The 21129-nt window shown below is 42.1% G+C and overlaps 2 protein-coding genes across 9 annotated transcripts; one reads left to right on the top strand and one right to left on the bottom strand.

The window, feature by feature from the left end:
• The first annotated feature begins 734 nt into the window (after window positions 1-734).
• LOC105185484 (DAZ-associated protein 2) lies at window positions 735-13716 on the top strand. 5 transcript variants are annotated; one of them, XM_025302927.1, is made up of 7 exons: window positions 747-899; window positions 2241-2285; window positions 11062-11130; window positions 11469-11572; window positions 11671-11835; window positions 12093-12268; window positions 12728-13716. In XM_025302927.1, coding segments are annotated over exons 1-7 (576 nt in total). In that variant the 5' UTR covers window positions 747-883; the 3' UTR covers window positions 12729-13716. The 5 variants fall into 5 exon arrangements, with proteins under 5 accessions (XP_011143334.1, XP_025158712.1, XP_011143332.1 ...); XM_011145030.3 differs by having other exon boundaries at window positions 12093-13527; XM_011145032.3 differs by lacking the exon at window positions 2241-2285 and having other exon boundaries at window positions 735-899; window positions 12093-13527.
• Window positions 13717-14147: 431 nt separating this feature from the next.
• Window positions 14148-18996, bottom strand: LOC105185483 (recQ-mediated genome instability protein 1). 4 transcript variants are annotated; one of them, XM_011145029.3, is made up of 9 exons: window positions 18813-18996; window positions 18422-18529; window positions 18095-18340; window positions 16545-16702; window positions 16058-16381; window positions 15467-15851; window positions 15081-15338; window positions 14865-14960; window positions 14148-14792 (listed from the first exon to the last, which is right to left on the bottom strand). In XM_011145029.3, exons 3-9 carry the CDS (start codon window positions 18287-18289, stop codon window positions 14655-14657), a joined length of 1554 nt encoding a protein of 517 aa, XP_011143331.1. In that variant the 5' UTR covers window positions 18290-18340; window positions 18422-18529; window positions 18813-18996; the 3' UTR covers window positions 14148-14654. The 4 variants fall into 4 exon arrangements, with proteins under 4 accessions (XP_011143331.1, XP_025158724.1, XP_011143330.1 ...); XM_025302939.1 differs by having other exon boundaries at window positions 18095-18298; window positions 18386-18529; XM_011145028.3 differs by having other exon boundaries at window positions 15152-15338; window positions 18095-18298; window positions 18386-18529; window positions 18796-18996.
• Between the last annotated feature and the right edge of the window lie 2133 nt (window positions 18997-21129).

A 21129-nucleotide genomic window follows, 5' to 3' on the forward strand; every position in this document is an offset into this window, starting at 1 on the left:
TCGCCTAAAAATGGATGTAGCACGGACTGCCACCACATACAGGTTTTACCGCCGAAACCTGAAAGTGGATGTAGCATCGTAGTTCTCCTCTCAAAATGGATGCAGATGGCGCCCTTTCCCAGTGCGGAAAGTCGGTCGAAAACACCGCTCTCGCGTTTCTCTCTGGTTTGTACCACGCAAACTATAACTTTTCAGCGTTAGCATTGGCTGCGTTCAGTAGAACAAAATGATCAGTGAGCGCTTAGTGATTATTGTCTGTGATTAGAGCATATTTTTAGATTCTTCATAGACCCAGAAGTATTTACCAATCAGGAGCGAGAATCACTAAGCGCTCACTGATCACTTTGTTCTACTGAACGCAGCCAATGAATTTTGGAACACAGCCTGAGTATACACATGAGGACTCGACTCGAAGCCTGATTGGTTGCATTCAGCAGAAAAGATTACTTTACAACTGCAAAAAATTCGTTAATCTAATTGGCATATGCTTTTAAACTTGACTAAATCCAAAAATACGCACCAATCAGATTCACAAATTTTGCAACAGTTACAAAACTTTCTCTGCTGAACGTAGCCAATCTTTCGAATGGATATACATTGACGTCGTGATTTAATGTGCGCAAATGCAAAACTCTGAAGAGCAGCCTTTACCTCGCAGCTCTCTCACTGGTGAAGCTGACATCCAATCGAAGTGCGAAGTGAGCAGGAGCGCGCGGCGCCGCCGCGCCGCCACCACAGCCACGCTCAATAAACGGCGCTAGTGTCTGTCAAGTGTCACAGCCGTTCCCGTCGGCCGAACAGTGTTGCGAGACTCGAATCGGTGATTTAATTAGGAATAACGTACCACTTTTTTTTTAGTAAAATTGTGAAACTTTAAGCAATAATGACCGACAAGAAAGGTAATTATACCACGTAGTCACACGTGTTACTGTTCAGTTACGTGTAATATACACCGACAGACCCAGAGAGAGAGAGAGAGAGAGAGAGAGAGAAAAAGAGAGAGGGAAACATACAGACACATACACAGGCGCGCACAGGTACCAGGAAACGCGCGTGCACGTACATACACGGGGACACACTTTTCATACACACATACACGTACACGCAATACACACGCGTGCGCTCGTTAAGATAAGCCGTGCTTCACCACTTGTCACCCGACGCGACGCACGACCGTCACCCGAAGTGACGCCGGCGTCGACGCGACTCCTGGTGCACACGGCTCACGATGCGAGGCGACGCGCCGTCGTTCGCTTCTCGCGTGCCGGGGTCCCGGGCGTCGGCACAAATCGCTCCGAATACCTGGCCCGAGTTGACAGGACAAATCAATACCGCGCATCGCACTGGGAATACAAAATGGCCTCCGGAGACTTGCTCGTTCTCTTTCTCTCTTTTTCCCCGTGATAAAAGAGAGAGAATCCCGTTGCATCTTACATCGGCTTATGCGCCGAATTTGCAAATTGTCTTTTTCGCATCTCCCCCGCTCCCCTTTGCGAAATATTTTCGGAAATTTTTTCCTCACGGGCTGCCTCCGAATTTTCGTCGGACATGTTCACTGCCAATGTCCTCGGGGGCTCTCTTAGATTTTTATATTCTCCGGCAACTCTTGCAAAATTGCATCATCTTCTGTGCACACTTACATTTTCAGATTCTTCAAAATCAGCTGGGCCTTTGGACCCACAAATCTTTGCGCCTTTTAAATTTTTAATTTCTTTCCACATATCTCCAAGTCTCAGTTCTTTGTGATTCTTGCTCCTATTTCTTGAGATACTTTATCAGAATTTCATGTCTTCAACTTTTTTTAAATTACAAGTATTTGCTTCTGATACTCAAATCTATTCAGTCTCATTAATAATATATCTTTGGATGCATTCTCACTGTAAAATATGCAAAATTTTCCTTTCTCATCCTTAGTGAATATGTACGCATTGATGAAACATGAATTCTACCAAGTGCACACATGTGCATACTGTAACATACGTAAATGATACTTGTAACGTATATGCATATGTATGTTATCTCCCTGAAGCTGGAACAACAGCTTTGATCTTAAATGTACTTTGACTAAATGCCTTTTCTCTGCCACCAACATGTACTAAAGATTGAAACACGATTTCTTGGTTGAATCGTTGAATGGAAATTCAAGGGATACAGACCCATTCTGGTGTCTTTGTTTGTTATCCAGTTACATATACTCTCCGGAGGTCATCTCTTGATATTACTCAGTCGTATTCTTACAGATGCAGGAGCCACACAATTACGAATGAGATTGCGCACAAACGCCCGTATGTGAAAAATATGATAAAAGAAGGGCTCATAGAGCTTAAGAGAGTATCACGTACAGTTTGGCAAACAGTTTCGCGGTACCCAATTATGATAGAATAGACACTGCAGGGTCAAAGCGATCGAGTTCACTTGAGCATCTGTTTGTACGCTCAAGCTGTTCCAGGTGTCACGGATCTGCTCAGTTATCATCTGCACGATACAGCAGTGTGCAATAGATCCGAGACATTTGTGGAACAGCTCTGGCGAAAAAGAGAGAGAGAGAGAGAGTGTGAGAGAGGGAGAGAAAGAGAGAGAGAGAGGGAGAGGAAGGGAGAGTGAAAGAAAGAGAGAGAAAAAGTATCCTTCATAAAAGTGTCATTAAGAGCTGTTAAGCTCCAGTACGACATTTCATTATCAAGTCTGTCTGGTCTGTTCCCAAAGCAGGTGCTGCGCTCCTGCAGAGCGCAGTGTTAAGGATACGTAAAGCTTAGCCTGTAAATGGAGAGCCGATGCGCTCCTTAAACTCCATATAATGCTGTTAGTAAGAACATGCGAAGATACTGTTATACTGCTGCAAATCTGCTACCGTTTATTATACCTTTGGCGGTGTAGCAGCTTGAGCGGAGGGATAGTGCCTACAGTTTGGCTGTCAATGTGTTTGCAGCGGACCATTACAAAGACGATTTGATCCCAGTCAGTAGGTGGAGCTCCGGAGACCGGCGCAGCCTAAGCCACGTATCTAATCTCACCTTACTCTATATATTACCTTAAATCACTACGTGTTTAACCAACATATATTACGTATATACACACATATATATATATAAATATTATATAAATATGTATACCACCTGAATATGCTGAGGCTATATGGCAAGCCATCCCGGTTGCTTCTAAACTGTTCCACTGTTATTCAAGTGCGTTGCCCTCGCGGGAGGGCAAGGTGTCTCGTTGAGAAAAGAATCCATAAACGTCTCAGAGGATCTACGGACCTGTAGATAACTTGATTCCACGTTTCGCCCTTTCGAAATTGCTTCGATTTCAGAATTACCGCTTCACAGTCCCACAATTCCATAACATGCGTAATACGCTGACATTCAGCTTGTTAGTCTCACATATTAATTATGTTGTGTAGCATTTGGATTCGTCGGAGTTCCGGGACTTCGGGGACCTTCGGAAATTTTGCATTTCTAAGTGTTTACACTTGTGCTTTCTTAGATTTCCAAGCGCGAGTCCCTAGATCCTTGATAGATTCCCGAGTCGTACTTATTATCGTCGACGATCGAATACGCGATCGCGTATTAGTAGGAAGAGAGTAACACTCTCAACAAGATTAGAAGCGATCGTTGGCTTTCCTCTAACCTCAACGTACGTAAAGATATAGAACGCACCGGACGTCTCCCGATTCGAAAGAAGAAACGCGCCACGCCGAAATCGCGAGTCGCGTGACTTCTCCACGCGATCGTGCTACGCCGCAAAGTTCTCCGCGTGAAAGAAAGTTGGGAAGATTTCGGGAAAAAATCTCCGCGAGAACGATAGCGGTGATTCAGCGGGTAACATCGGACGATCGTTGACATTTTTCTCAGGGGCGGAAATTTGCAACAAAAGCGCGAGGTCGAAGCGCGATTTTTATCGATTTTTCGAAGGAGAAGGGTATCGAGCGTGCTAATGCGCAAACTTCACGCGGAGAAGGCGCGTGCGCGCGATTCGAATCGGTTTCCCATTGTCGCGACCGTGAACGCCGTGTGACGTATCGCGCCGTGTTCGATCGGTCGCGTGTTTGGGAGTCGGAGGCGTGGGTCGCTATATATCCAAATCAATATGATCGTAAGATATTGATATGGGTGTAACGATATTTCGTACTGGAACTTCGTGGTATTGGCTGATTGCTTTACTCATTGTTCTTTTATACTATCTTTCCTTTTTCTTTTCTTTATTATTCTATGCTCGACGTGTCCACGCGCGCGCGGCTGCACGCTCGTGTACATTTATATTCTACTGTAAAGTCGCGAGTTTTACGACAAGTGACTGTTCTTTGATAATGGCAGTAACGTGCAAAAACAAAGCAAGTTTTTTTATTCTTTTGTCCAAGTACAAGAAGCATCAATTTGATATTGTTACAAGTCTAGATTGAAAATCGTCGCACGTAAAGCAGACACTCGGAAATGCCGGAACATCCGGCAGATAATTTGTCGAATAATCAAGTCGGTTTTTATCGATCTCACATGTTTGATGTAAGAATAGTCGAGAGGCGGGAGAGAAATCTTTTCTTCTAAAAATCTTCATCTCGGTGACATTACGTTTTATATGACTATCGATCTCTGTTTATTCTCGTCTTTTGCATATCAATCGGTCACGTGAGTTCGCGAAATAATCAATTCGCGAATCATCGAGCTGTGCATACGTGCACGCGCAAACGTAGCGGCTGGACACGAATGCTGTATCTAAGCTCGGCATACTCTTTTGACGATACTTTTACTTCATTAGGAACTTGCCAGCTCACTTTTAACAAATAGTGCATGTCGCTTCGAGCCGCGCCACAAGTTTCCCGAGTATCGTCAAGCGCGACAAGACACAATCGCGGAGAGAACGAGAACGAAAAAGAAAAAAAGAGAAAGAGAGACAGGTCGAGTTCTAAATCGAAGGAGAATTCAGAGTTGATCGACAGATGAGGAAACTCGTGGCAGCGCTCATTTGCACGTTGTAGGCACGTGATATAGAGAGAAAGAAAGAGAACGAGAGAGAGAGAGAGAGAGAGAGAGAGAGAGAGAGAGAGAGAGAGAGAGAGAGAGAGAGAGAGAGAGAGAGAGAAACATCTCGACTTCCTCCTCCGATGATCGTAGTCGTAACCATAGATTGATTCTTCGGTAGTTGAGTTTAAAGTAGTTTAACTTTGAACGTCGTATTGGTGGAAGCAGCGAAATCACATGAAACGTAATGTCACACTCGTCGGCCGTGAATGTAATTTGCCGCTCTCGCGTGTGCTTGATTTTAGAACAAAGGAAAAAAAAGAGAGAAAGTGTGTGTGCGCGCGTGTGTACGTGTGTGTGTGTCTGTGTGTGTGCGTGCGTGCGTGCGTGCGTGCGTGCGCGCGCGTGTGTGTGTGTGTGTGTGTGTGTGTGTGTGTGTGTATGTGTGTGTGCTGTGTAGTGCGTATGCCAAAGAGAGAAATGAAGAACGCGCGCGAGAGCTACGCAATCGCGACTGACTAAAATGCAAAAGTGAAATTGCGTTCGCCCTTTACCGCCATTCCAACAGTAGACCTCCGTGCGAGTAAAACGAGCTTCAATTTTTCCATGAGTTGTTACGTCTGGGTTCGCATGCTCGGAACGTTTTTTCCTCGACGGCTAAGAGAGTCACCGTACGATCGTCCTCCGTTTGCTCTCTGAAAACAAGAAATCATTTGTAGATTGATCGCGCATACGCGAGAGAGAGAGAGGGAGGGGGGAGACGGGACGGAGAGATAGGCCGATGATGAAAGGATCGAAGGGAGGAATGGAGGACGGTCGGCCAGAGTCTCCCGCCACTGTTGTTTCTACAATCGTGCATGTTTCTTTTCTTTCGATATACTGTTTTAGCCGGTTCTCACGATTTCGCCTTGTATATTGATTACTTCATTCGCGTTCGATCCCTCCCGCAGACACCTACACCTTACTTATATACTTGCTTGCCAACTTCAATTCACGAAGGAAGGCGGGATCGAGCGAACTGGTGTAATCATGTTTTGAATCGTCGTGTTGTTGTGTGATCACCGTAGTTCCGTAGATGACCTCGACGTCGCTCTTTCCGGGAGACTCGTCAGCGTCGTTCTCCTCGCGCGTCGTCACTCTTCCGTTGTCCGCACGTGTATATGCTCTCCGCATATAGATTTCACGCGTTAACAATTAACGTGCCACACACTCGAGCTTGCGTGTCACGTCTCGTTTCGGATGCTGGGATGTGTTCGCATCCCCGATGGGAAATCGCGAGACGAGTTCTCCTGGTCACGCGACGGACTGCATGCGCATGATTGGCAAGACATGTTAATCGTGTATACTGTTAATAGTGAGCTTAAGCGAAGTAGCGTTCGTTCGATATATGCTGGTCGATACTGGACGAGGGTGTCCTTGCGACGATTATTTGAAACATCATCGGAAGCGAGAGGGATGCCCCCCCTCGGTCTTTCTCATAGTTGTTTGACGATCGTGCAAAGAACAAGCGAGCCACTCGCCGGGTTGTAGCCTACCGCCTCTGTAAATTCATCAGAAGGATGTAATTCCTTGAATTACATTCTCTTTACTTTCGCAATGAACTGTTGGATTTACGGAAGTATCCGACTGATATACCACGTGTTCTTGGCATTCGTTCCTCAAATTGTTGCCACAGAATTCGCATACTCGCGTCTTGCCAACGGTTCTTTCTCATTGCGCTTCCGATGGTCGCGGACTCGTCCCAAGGACACTTCCTGTTCCACGGAAGCAATTCGATGAGCCGCTGTCCGGTAGAAAGAAAAAAAGAAAAGTAGACGCACCCTTGGTCTCGTTAGCCAGGCCATTTCACGTGGGTCGTCGAGTAGACTGAAACGAGCGAAAAAACAAACGAGATCAGAATGGATCGTGCTCTGAATAGCGTCGAACTGCTCATTGGGACAAATCGAAGAAGTCAGAAAGGGAGAGAGAAAGTGCGTGCGTGAGAGAGAGGGAGAGAGTGTGAGACAAAGAGAGAAAGAGAGAGAGAGAGAGAGAGCGAGAGGAAAGGGAGCTATGGACACTTTTCGACTTATCATTGAAGCCGTACTAGCATTAATTACATATTACAATCGGTTGTTACTGATTCGATAATTGTTTGCACCGTGGCACATTGATACATAACTTATTACTATACCGAAGGCTGCGCGAACGTGTGGACGAACCAGTGTCCAGTGTGTATCGTAACACGATACCAAGAGAAGAATCTAAGAAAGAAAGAGAGAGAGAGAGAGAGAGAGAAAACGCGTGGAGTGCTTAAAATAGAACGATTCTCACCCAAGTCCTTCTGCTCATCCGGATCCTTGAGTTTCCGAATTTTTGACATTTTTCCTCCCTTCAATCAGCTTTTTCCAACACCTCTGTGAAAGCCCCTCAGTGATACGAAGCGAGTCAGATTCCTTTCCTTTCTCCTCGTCCGAGCCACTGGTCGACCGGCAGCAGTGTGTGTGCGCGTGTGTGCGCGTGTGTGCGCGTGTACCTGGCAATCGAGAATGTAAAGTAGCCTCTCTGCATCATCGACACCGTAAACTCTCGCGAGATCACGCAATTTGTAGCGGAAACGGACGTGTGGGAAGCCGCCGCCGCCGCCGCTCGTTGGACCACTCGTCTCTGCCCGTTCGACCAGCCTTCGGTCATATCATGGACAATTTGGTGTGGGCTGACGTTTATGTTAGAGTATAACATGTCCATCCAGCGCCAGAGCAACCGCGCGCACGTCGCCCGGAGGACGAAAAATCCTCTGCCTTGGAAAAAGCCGCTTTCCTTTCTCCGTAATGGAGATGTAACTTTCTTTCGATTCGTAATCTCCGTCTTTCTCGAGTCTTGTGTATCTTGAAGACGGCTCGGAGATATCTTCAGTTTCATCAGTTTGCTAATAACTCTGGAAAAGACCGCGCTTTCTTTATCGTTTGTTCTCTTTCCTTTCTTTCCTTCGAGAAGAAAACAATAGAATGGAGATTTACACGGCACGCTTCTTTCGTTTTCTTACAGTATGTGCGATATATATATATTTGTGTGGAAACGTAGAAGAAACGCTCGAAAGGATAATTGACCTCTCGACGGCGGCGACGCGCGGTGCATGGCGCAATTTAGATAATTAAAAGGACTAGAGAGAGAAATGCAGGCGGCCGAGCGTCTCGCGGCGTCGCGACGCGGCCGGTCGCCGCGACGTTTACCTACTTACTTATTACACACGATTCCGAGGAACTTTTAATCATGTTTGACCTTTATCTCTGGATATTTGCAGAAATTTGTGGTTTGCTGAGTCTTGTCACGACTTTTTGAATGTGTGGAGCCCGATATGTATATATAGTCCACCGCTATATATGCATATATAAATATTACATATATATATCTATATATATATATACATAATCATCGTACCACTACTCATTGTATAAATTACACATTCACCGCCTCGAGAGAGAAAGAGAGAAATGTAGAGTCTCTCTTCTCCTCGGTTCAACTTTGTGAGAGATCGCGTCCCGTCATCGGTCGACGATGACGAGAACGACGATAACAATAATCACAATGACGACGATGATAATGATAATAATGATATCGATAATGTAACAATGATGCTGAGACCGACTGTCGTTCTCACATCGCGAGTCCTTCGATTACTTGGGCTTGTTTTAACATCACTCTTTGGAGCAACCGTTATCCTTCTTACCTCCTGGCTTTATTTTAGCTCTGTTTTGTCGTTTTTCTGTTCCTCGAACGCGGCCGAGTCTCGGGATTTGCGACGATCTATGTACACCGTCACGTTCCACATACGCGCAATCGTATGCTCCGGGTTGCGATTGAGATTGCGAGTTGACAACTGTAACGAGAATGTCACGTTCAAGTATAACGCGTTGGGATACGACGAGCTAATTAGCGGTCGTCGATGAAGCAAAGTACAAACGGATGAATTGTTAACATGTTGCTTGCTTGCAGAGAACATAATCATGAGCGAACTCGTTCTTGAGAAGATGCTGAGAAGATCGATGCGCATAAATACCAGCAAGAGTCCAAGTCCGGTAAACCTGTCACGAGATGCTCAGCGCTCCCAATGTTCCAAATCCTCGTCACTCTCCGAACATGATTCTTCTTCCAAGAGCGCTAAATACAAAGTGTGCCGCTTCTCGAGTAATCAATCTGTTTTTAGTAAAACAAAACTTCAACAACCACAAAACTTGTCCGTACCACCTTCTGAATTTCATGTAAATGAATATATCAGAATATACAGTAACTCATAAGACGCTCCTTTTCCAGATCCATCCTAGTGTTGTCCAGCTTCCTAAGGACTCGCGAAACATTCACGCGGCAGCTCAAGATGTTAACAATTTGTCTCGAAGATTTTGTTACGTTCGGGCGAGTGTTTTGTCGCTGACGCTTCTCAGTTGACGCGCGGATCCCTCAGGCTCGACCTCTTAGACGAATGTATTTGGCTTCTACCTTGATTGCGTAACGCTATTTGCTTTGAGATCGGTTTCGTATTAAATCTTAGTTCTAGAAGTAAAGGTTGCTCAGCGGCGAGTCGCTCTTCGAGAATAGCCTTTGAGAATAGCGGCAAAAGCTTCGGCGGAAAAACGAAAATTGCAATTTTCCCTGAAAACAGGACACGACAGCATTCGTTGAATTATCAATTCTCCTTGCAAACAGCGATCCCCAATCTCAGGGGGGGATACTTGTCGATACTTTGAATTATTCTCGAGCGCGATTCGCCTCAGCCGCTCCTCGATCGTGGATCCATTCGTGTGGATGATATATTAGCGACCTCGATGGATCCTCGAGAGGATGTGATCCAAGGTGACCAACCTCTTGAAAAATCGAAGAACACGAGCAAAATTTTGCAGAGTGCGGGTGAAATTGAAATTATTCAAACTCAGCCTTTAATCGCAAAAGATCCATTCTTTTACCTCGGCTTCTTTCACTCACAATCTATCCCAATTGTGTGTTGGGATTATACACGACAGAAATTTTCCAAATTATTCACTTTCGCGTGAGAACGTTTTCTCTGCTTTATTTTACCAAGAAATCGCCGATTATATTGCGGAAATTGTTTTTCTCCTTCCCCTTTGCAATATTTTAACGTGTTTTTTTCTTTTTCATATACAATAGCAAGCAACAAAGTTGTCTGAAAGATATGCGTCGGTGACAATTGGATTGATATCAAACGAACCGAGTGGTCGAGAATCGACGTTCTTCAATATGCCGAGTAGTTGATCACCTTGTAAATGTTTTTACAAAGAAGCCCGTCTGCGCGCCAACGCGGCTCACGTTCCGGGGCGGCATAAAAGCTCGGGGGCGGAAAGCCCGGGGGGGCGACAGACGGGCGTGATATCTTCGGTTATTTCTTTTCACCATTATTTAGTGACTAACATTGTTTGAGCTTTGAATAGTACCTTGATCAAAACGGTGTATGTCATGTGTAAGATATACTTGGGTGTGGGAGTACCACTCTGGGGATCGGTGGCGCGCTGGACGATCTTTCTCCGCCGTGACAGGACAAAATGAGTGTACTATCTTCGAGTATGAGCGTCTCGAAACGGCCTTGCATTCGGAAACAAAGTCTCGAGTCGAAAAGTTGCATGAAAAGAATCTTCCAAAGCGATCATACCGAGAGAGAGGAGCATCATCTTTCGATGCCCTTTATCAACTTGGACTTCTCAGCTTTGACTCTTAGAGGAACAAAAATACCAGAGAGTTTTTGCATCTCGAAATCGACTCGAGTCGCTCTTTCGAATCGTTAGTTACCGCCGACGCTATGGAGACGCTCGGAGATGCTGAGGAAAGCATCGATCGTTTGCGCACGAGAGAAAATCACGCCGGAGGAAACGATCCAGCAGCGTTCCCGACCTCGACGACGCGCTCCGCTACGTTCGACGCGGACGAGGCGACGACTTGTCGACGGTAGATCGACGGCTTCGCCGCCGCGTCGAGACGCAGTCGGGGCGCGCCGGCACTCGTCCTTTCTGGCGGTGGTACCACGTACCATGTTGGCTTAGATCGAACACACACACACACGCCATTTTGCGGCCTGCAGATTTGGTAGAGCTGCATTTCGCGTTGCCTTGTGTTGCAGCGTATCCGGTGGCACCGCATCCACCGACTGGCTTTGTCCCCGCGCCAACGCAGCCCCCGACCTACGGTGGTAAGGCCTGTCTATCTCTTAGTACTTCCACTGATCGAACCTCTCATCAATGCGTGCGCCTGTTTCATTCTTTTTTTTTTTAACGTAAACGCAACGGGTCGTTTGATTTTACCTACGAAGAAAGATCGACGTGCATACTTACATTGTATGATAATTGATGTACATTGCAACAAGAGAATACGGCAATCGATCGTGTGTAATATTGCATAGTAAATGCTCGTTTGTTTGTCGCCTAACGCTTGTCATTACGCTTTGAGAATCGCGCGAGTTGTTCTTTGGTTCTCAGAATCCCAGGACTGTTGCACATACTCGGAGTACAATAGCACTCATCTTTACAGTTGCAGGCGCCGCGCCCTACGGAGTGTTTCCCAATCAGCCGCAGCTATATGCGACACAAGGTCCACCGCCACCGACGTACGATCAGACTCTTACGCATCCGATGGTGAGAGTCGCTTACTTACAGTGTTTTATTATTAAGAACCAGAACGCGCTAATGCGCGTGGGCTTCAACTGTATCGATAAATGTCGATTCGCTCTTAGATGTATCAGCCGATGTACGGACAGGGATATCCTGGTGGATACTTGGCGGGCTATCCCACTGCATACGGGCCACTGCAATATTATCCGCCGTTGGCTGCAGCAGCAGCATATTATCCTGCGGCTGCTATGCAGCCTGCTCCTGTAAGGCCCACTATTATGGTACCTGTAAGTATCATCATTCAATGTGTGCATACCTTCTTAGATAAGCGGAGAGAAAGAGTCCCACTGTGTGTGTGGGAGCATGTCTGAAGTATATCTGAAGTAACCTCGTGTGATAGCAAACTCTATATTATACTAAACTGCCTTAGCTTTCTTATACATATAAAACGTCCTGTAGAGGAGTAATAAAAATAGCATCGGAGTCTGCCCGTGCTCTTGCGCCGCCAGACATTAATCCGTTCATTATGCTGGTCATTTCACAGAACGGTTTCGACGGTACTCGCTTCGACGGAATCTCGCAGCCAGTGCTGCCGCCACCACCGCCCGGGGTGGCCGCGAACGCCGCGCAATTGGCCGCGATGGCCGGCCACAGCGTGGCCCTGTCGCAAAAGAAGGGCTCGTTCCTGGGAGGAGGAACGGATGGAGGTTATGCCTTTTGGTAAACCACCTACCACCTTTCGTAACACATATATATACACACACACACATACATGAATACGTAACAGTACACACGCACCATACACACACACACACACACACACACACACCGCAACACTCAGATTCACATACCACACACTCAGATACCCAACATTAAAAGTCTGTCGGAGGCGCTGTGTCGTGACGACGAGATCATGTAGAAAAATTTCCGTTAGAGCTCTGCTTTCCTCGCCACTGCCGGAGGGCAGCTCGTCGATATTCATTATAGTATATACCGTGTGCGCGGACCGATCACACACAACCTATGCTCATATACTACATACATCGATACAAAGAGCGACACATACACACACGCATACATTATACATACGCCTACGCACACGCATTTACACATGATACTAAGGCAGCAACCGTGAGAGTTCCCACGCGATTCACATACGGCGATATTTGCGATCGATAGAAGCGATCCAATGATCTCAAGGACACCGCCGCCGTCTTGGTGATCGATCTGCGCATCTCATGTACTGTTGAACTGCAGAGAATCGTCCCGGTCGAGGAAGACTCGGACACGACACGCTCGTCGAACATCCCCGAAAGTTAATTCCTTGAATGCTCATCGTCCTGCGGGGAAGTTGGGAGAGCGAAAGAGCTGCGCGAGTTTTCCGGATTAAAAATCCAAAAAACTCTGAATGAGCCAAAGGATCCGCGCGATATTGAAAAGTTAATAAAATAAATATCCGCTCGAATTCATGAATCCGAGGTGTGTCGAGACTTGATTCAAATACCGCGATCATAACTCCCAAGAATTAGAATAACTGAAGAAGCGTTTAGATTGCAAGCTTTAATTGAATTATATATTGAGATATATATATTGAATTATTTGAAAGAATAAGATAGCGACTAATTGAGACGAGGGTTCAAGCCTTCCAGGATTTAGGATACCAAGAGGTTCAAAGAAAAGATGCCAACTAAATTACCTCAACTTTAATCATCGATCACATATTTTCGATACGATACACAGAATGAAGGAGATCCATCGATGTAAGTGCCCGAGGATTCATGTTTTCTGCAACCTACGATTTTAAGGGTTAACAGTATCGAAGGACCCCAAGGCTCAAAGCAGCCGACATGTATCTCCCACGAAAAACGGTTATTGCAAAAAAACGTTATTGTGAAAGATTAGTTCGATCAACGAGAGGCAGGTTGCCATTGACAAGGAACGACACTGTCGTTGTGCTTACGGAGGCAGGAAGAACAGAAGGATCAAGGATACGGAGAGATTAGGATTTAATCTCTCGACGATTGTAGGAGCTCACGGGACATATTGCGTTGATATTTATATTTAAGTTATTGTTATTTAAACAATTTATTTGCAGACCCATTTTAGAAACAGAATCATCAGTGCGACGTGTTTCGATGATGGATTAATTTTGTATCTCGAGAGAGTGAAAGAGAGAGAAAATGAGCGAGAGAGAGAGAGAGAGAGAGAGAGAGAGAGAGAGAGGAGGGAGGGAGGGAGAGAGTGTGTGTGTGTGTGCGTGAGAGAGAGAGGGAGGGAGGGAGGGAGAGGGAGAGAGAGAGAGAGAGAGAGAGAGAGAGAGAGAGAGAGAGAGAGAGAGAGAACGAAAGGGAGGGGGGAAGGAGGGAGAGAAAGTAAGAGTAGTGGAATGAGTTTTATATCACGGAAAAGTGTGCAATAAGTATATATCTATTGTAACAATAAAAAAATGATATTAACTGCAACTGTGAACTTGTATTAAACGAGTGAGAGAGAGGAAGGCAGGGGAGAGAAAGGGTTACGTGTATGAAAGTGTGCAAGAAAGAATGAGAGAGAGGAAAAAGAGAAAGAGAGAATGAAGCGAGATAGAACAATGAATCGAGACAAAAATGTACCACTGCGATGATCAAGTGTACCAGTTAATAAATGCTATGGTCATGCAATTCGTTAATCGAAATTTGTTCTTTTTGAACAGATGTAAAAACTAAAGAACTAGCGTCTTTGATATCTTTAATTCGATTTTAAGATAAGAAAAATATTTAAGCAGGATAACAACATAATATGTTCATCTTTCGACTATCCCAAAACATCCTGTATGAGCACGTATTGATTACAATCGCCGTATATAGGAAACAGAATTGTTTCATTTGTCAAGAAAATAGTATTTATTATAAATTTTACAACAATATTCAATAATTCCATCCTTTCCTCCTATCCTTCTTTCTTCATCTCCAAGGCGTATTTTCGTTATTTTAAAACTATGTTTTTCTTAGCAATTATTACTTATAGCTTTCGAATTGGATACTCTATAAGATAACTAAATACTCTTATAAGGTAAAAGAAATTTTTTTGGATTACTTAGGTTTTCTTATAGTTTGTACGAGTTCGCCTAATTGTATGTAGACTTGTTAGTAGGCTCTTTCTTTTGCTGCGTGATTCCAACAACTTTCGGCATTTGACCTTGCGCTAATTCCAGTTTCAACAACGCGTCCAGAGTCTCGATCTGATGTTGTGCCTTGCGTAAGCTCTGAAGAATTTAAATTTGAGAGTAATACATCATTCTTAATATATCGATTCTTATACATACAATCCAACTTACAAGTCGTAGCTCGGTGTTCACTTGTGGATCTGACTTTGCGAGTTTCTTTTTATGCGAAAATTCTTGTACTGTAAATCCAAGGAATTTCTCTAAAATCTGAAAAATTTTAATACACTATACTCATGAATGTTTCAAGATGTAAGAGATACAAGAGACTCGAGGACTTGTGATTACAATCAGGAAACAGGAGATCTTATCTTTTCCATTTCTATATACCTCAGAGTCGAAGCAGACTTCTACGCTGGACGCATAATCTGTGATTAAAGCCGTCACTGCCCAGCATTTACCTTGCTTCGTTAACGTCGAATGATTCTTCACTTTGGCCTTCACTGTTCTATATATTATTGTTCCCGTAATATTCTCGCGAAGCACGTCACTCAATACGTCGCAAATTTTTGGAGAAATTGGAGGTGCGAAAGAGTTTGAAATCTTCGTGGTTTCTGGTATTTTCTGATCGGTTCTCGAAGTGCTCGCCTTTGATAAAAATATAAACTTGTGTGAATGAAGACCTAGCAGTTTTAATTAGACAAAATAAATATGAATTATCTTAAATAATCGAAGAGACTTCGGTATAAAAGATATCTAAATATGTTATATAATACCACAGGTTTTTTGTTTCGTGTCGCCGGGGATCTCACGGAAGCATATTTCTCAATGTTTGTCTTGTTAGTATTCGTTAATCTCGAGGAATACGCTTCAGCTTCACTTTTAAACGTATACGGATTTCTACTTTGTTGTTGACAAATGACCCGCGATTCTGTCTCAATAATTTCGCAATCGTCAAAGTCAATGTCATCGTCAGGAAAATTCGTGATATCCTTGTTCTTACGAGACTTTGCGGAAAACGACGGTTTGTCTCGTAAATTATATGTCGAACTTGATATTTCCTCAACTATTATTAAGTCATCTTCCTTTCCGAAACCTTCAGTTCCCATTCGTGACGATGGCAATGTTTGCAAGGGTCTCATAGGAGAATCTTCATCAGGCCTGGAATGATTATTTTGTACAATGGAAGTAGAGGAAATAACAAACACAATGAAACAATTGTTTGAAATAAATTTATCCTGAAAGATAGACTGTTCTGATACTATTAATAAACTATTAATTATTAATTAAAATACTATTAATAAAATAATATTAATTAATTAAAATACTATTAATAAAATTAAAGGTAACTAAATTTGTATACTAACCAATCTTCCAAGGGTTCAAAATCGATATCTTCCAAGAATTCTTCTGTGATATTGTTTCTAGCTGTTTGAGTTTCTTGTCTTTGTTCTGTACTGTTTATGGGACAATTTTGAGTAGTTTTAACCGTTTCCTGACTTCGCCGTTCAATCGCGGTTAGTGCTTCCAGGTCAACAGCTTGTTCGAAATCATCGTCAAAGAAACTTTCTTCATTGATAGAATTTGACAGCATATTCTGATTATTCTGATTCCTGAGTTGTCCACTATTATGATGTGAATTCCTGAGTTGACCACTATCATTATATGGATCAGAATTTTCTGGCTCATCTCTGGAAAAGAAAGTAAAATTGAATTTAAAAAAAGTGGGATAGTTATAAAGCTAATTGTCTATAAAATTTCTAAGAACAAAATATATTCGCTATAACAGAATGCTATATATTATTTACATTCCATAAAAGTTGAGGGAAAATTGACAAAAAATGGCAATCTTACAAAGCTCTAGCTAAGACATTCTCCAGTGCATTCGGTTTTAACATAGATTCTACCTCTCCACCAATTTCTTTGTATTTTCCATCTACTAGCAAGATGACACCACGTCTACAATGAACTGGGCCAATTATCATCACCTTGTAGCCAGGTAATAGTGTACCCTGCAATAAATATACTTGTAGAATTAACATTACATAACCAATACACAATTATTTAAAAAATTTTAAACTTCTGTAATAAAAAATACTATTGGGTGAGTGCAAAAGTTCGTGCGGAGTTTGTGAGTAAAAGTCACACAGTGATTAGGCAAACAAGAATCTTTATTCAATCAATGATATATTCTCCATCGTTTTCTATAATCTTTTCTCAACGTTCTGGCAGTATACGGATGCCTCGATCATAAAAACTGCGCGGTTTAGATTCGAAGAACGAAGAGACGCCGTTTTTTAAGGCCTCCAAAGAGTCAAATTTTTTTCCATTTAAATAATTTTGCAATGACCGGAACAAGTGATAGTCAGATGGTGCGATATCAGGAGAATACGGTGGATGCGTTAAGACATCCCATTTCAGGCTCTTCAGTTTGCGCAGCGTCTTTTTCGAAACGTGTGGTCTGGCGTTGTCGTGATGAAAGACGACTCCCTTGCGATTTGACAAAATCGGACGTTTCTCTTTTATTTCTCGATTCAGATTGGTTAATTAGCGACAGTACTTGTCCGAATCAATCGTTTCGCCAGCGGGGAGAAGCTCGAAATAGATTATGCCCTTGCAATCCCACCAAACAGAGAGCATCACCTTCATCGGGTGCAAATTGACCTTTGGCATTGCGTCACCATGCTCACCTGATTGTTTCCATGTCCGTTTGCGCTGAACATTGTTGTAGAGGACCCATTTCTCATCGCCCGTCACTAGTCGATCCAAAAACGACTCGTTATTGAGCCGCCCGAGTAAAGAAACGGCTGCAGAAATTCGCTTGATTTTGTTCTTCTCGGTCAGCAAATGGGGCACCCATATATCGAGCTTCAAATCGAATCCCATCTTTTTTAAACGCCGAAAAGCGGTTGATCGGTCAACGTTTAGTGCTGTAGCAACTTCTTCTGTTGAAATTCGCGGATTATTGAGCACTAAAGTACGCAAAACATCGTCATCAATGTCAGAAGGTCGACCAGAGCGTGGCTCGTCTTCAAGGTTAAATTCTCCGCGCCGAAATTTAGCAAACCATTTTTCCACAGTTCGTTTAGCTGGTGCTTCATCCTGATAAACATCCTGAATGTTTTTTACGGCTGCGGCAACGTTTATTCCCTTCCGAAACTCGTAAAGCATAACATGCCGTAAATGCACCTTATCGATACTCATTTTTAAAGTGATATTTCTCGAAGCAGTTTGTATGAAAACAAATGATTTTTTTTTAATAACAGCTGAAGACGTCACCTTTCCAACGTTATATAATATGTAGATGGAAGTATTAATGACAACACTTTACGATGCTTATAACTTCATCTATTGAAACTCCGCACGAACTTTTGCACTCACCCAATACAATAAAAAAATCTTACTGTCATTTGTTCGAGTGGAGTATATTCTATTGCAGTAACATCTTGTACCCCATCTGTAAGGCACCATTGCATCATTCTTCTGGGTTTTGGTTCCCACTCAACTGGTTTCTCATTCTCTGTTACTTCTAAATTACTGCTACTAACTTTCCGAATATGGCATAACTGCTTATACTTGGAACTCGTTATGTCATACATCTTGTCCACCTATGTTCATACCGGATCATGATGTGCACAATATTTGAATCCCTGAAGTCAGGAATGTAAAATATCTAAATATTTCTTGAAGCTCACCTGGAGAATGTAAGTGCCAGTCAACACAGTACAGACCTGTTGCACCAGATTCTTTGGAAGACATCCATTTTCATTATTTATCTCCCTCAAGTCACTCAATTGCCACTGGCTCTCCACAAATTCCAAAATGTGTTTATCTGTCCTCTAAAATGATAAATGATATATTACAACTGACATTATTAATTTATAACTGTGTAAAGAACAGCAATTTCATTTACAATTTACAATAGGTTATTAGCACATTTATGATTTCTTATAAATTATACAGTAACTCGTATTAATATTTGGAAAACATAGCATATAATAATTACTTTGTATTCCTATATCTATTGTTGGCTTAAAGATACATGTTAATGTTTTAATTTTAATTATCAACAATAATAATAAGGTAGATATTATTTGCGACTTACTTCATGAAGAGCTTTACCTTCGATAAAAAATTCAACGCAATCTTTTAGCCATGAGTCATTCATCACATAAAATCTTGCATTCAATTTGCCTTTTATCCTCCGTAATATATTCTCGTTCATTTTCGTGCTTCTATCTTTCTTGTTTTTTGAGTAATCAATTCAAACATCATCAGGCGCGTTTCCTGTGTTCATAAACTTATAATAGACTTCACACTAATACCTCGTCTATAGAAGGCCTGGTCTACAATACGTGTCGTAAGTTGTAAGCCATAAGAATTGGCGAATCACAGTCGATTATTACAAAAATAATCGGCTATAATTGGTCAGTTCTTACGGCTCACAGCTTACAACACATATTGTAGACCAGGCCGAAGTCATAGAGTTGTAAGTCGTACAAATTGACCAATCGCGGTCGATTATTTTTCTCTTACCGGACTATGATTGGTCAAATTCTACGACTTCTATTGTAGACGAGGCATAAAGCCAGCAGCACACGGTGCTTGTTTTCGTGCTGGATTGATTGCTGAGTGAAAATACGGCGTTCTGATTGGTACATTTCCGAAGATGGATGGAAATGTTCCAATCAGAACGCAGTATTTTCATCCAGCAAGCGGTCCAGCACGAAAACAAGCACCGTGTGCCGCTGGCTTTAAAGCCAAGTATCTTAGTAGGTAGGAAAGCCGTCATTTCCAATTTAGATTAGCTTCTTATTGCACACGATTTATTAATTTATACTTGGTAACCCATTATTTTCGCATCGATCAATCTAGACATATCGGTTTCAAATTCTCCATAACGTGTAGGCGCACGTTGTTGCAATTTGTGAAAATCTTAGTTATTTTAAACCTAGATTAAAACTTTATCACTCATATTTCGTTAATTAATATTTCGTAACCTGTCATTTCCGAACCTGTCACTTTTCAATATTTCGTGGCCTCTAACTCCGAAACGCGTAATCGCAACTCGATGCGATTTACAAGGATCATAGTTATTTTGGATTTAGATTAAAACCTTATCACCCATATTTCGATGATTAATATTTCGTGACAGATTATTTCCGAGCCTGTCACTTTTCCATTTTTTATGGCCTGTAACTTCGAAACGCGTAATCGCATTTCGACACGGTTGGCTCGGATCATCTTTATTTTAAACCTAGATTAATATCTTATCGCAAATAATTTTGCAGCTTATACCTGGTGACTCGTCATTTTCGATTTTGACCTATCGGCTTCAAATTCTCCATAATGTATAGGCGCATGTTGTTGCAATTTATGAGGATCTTGGTTATTCGGAACTTGGCAGAAAAGATGTTCCAACATATCAGCCAAGGGGCCCGGAGGTAATTGAAAAACGATGATAATACCGACTGCTTTAGCTGCGCCACTGACAAGATAATATTAAAGACTGTCAGCCATAGGTAAATTTTTTTATTTTCAGTTTTATATTTTTTTATATTTTTTATTTTTATATTTTCATGATAAGAGCAGCGAAAATCATCTACAAAAATATATTTTTCATGACTAAGAAACTTCGCTACAGATCGCTTGTCTATGTTCCATTTTATTTATGGTTCTATTTTTAGATCGGTAACTCCTGTCTAGAGATATTTTATGACAAAATAATCATTTCACTAGATTGCACGTCTATTATTCATTTAGTTTATGGTTCTAATTATGGTTTCGTAATTTTCATCTCACGAGAGATACGTCATTGTTAAAAAAGAACTTGTCAGTCATTTGTCTGTTATCTTATTTATGTTCTAAGAAATTATATTCTAAGAAACGTTAAGCGATATATTCCACGTATTCGAAAAGCGCATGTCCAATATTTATTAATTTATATGTAAATGTACAACTGACATGTAAGCAAAATGAGTACTTTGTTATTACATTAATATAAAATGCAGCAAGTTAATTACAAAATGATAAAGTTATAGCAAAAGTGTTTCATGAGTTAGTATCTCATGATTAAATTACATTTTAATACAAAATTTGCGAAAAGTTAATGAGTTCTAAGTAGGAAAAATAATATATTGCAAAATTTTTAAGTCAGTCAATAAAATTGACTTAAGATTAACTTCCTCAATCAATTTCCTACTTTTATTTAAAATTGGTAAATATAAAAAAATCTGTTAAATTTAAATTATAACTTTATTTATATTTAAATTATAACTAGTTAGTAGCCACTTAGCAAATTGATTGTATAAATTTGTTTTTATAAGAATACTGTGCTACTAATGGCCCTATCAAAACTTGAACCAATGAAAATTTTGAAGTGCAACATGAGGAAAACCAATAATCTTAAAATATTTTTGTTCCAAAGATGTTCAATGTA

Source organism: Harpegnathos saltator, unplaced genomic scaffold (assembly GCF_003227715.2).
Source record: "Harpegnathos saltator strain DR-91 unplaced genomic scaffold, Hsal_v8.6 scaffold519, whole genome shotgun sequence".
NCBI lineage: Eukaryota > Metazoa > Arthropoda > Insecta > Hymenoptera > Formicidae > Harpegnathos > Harpegnathos saltator.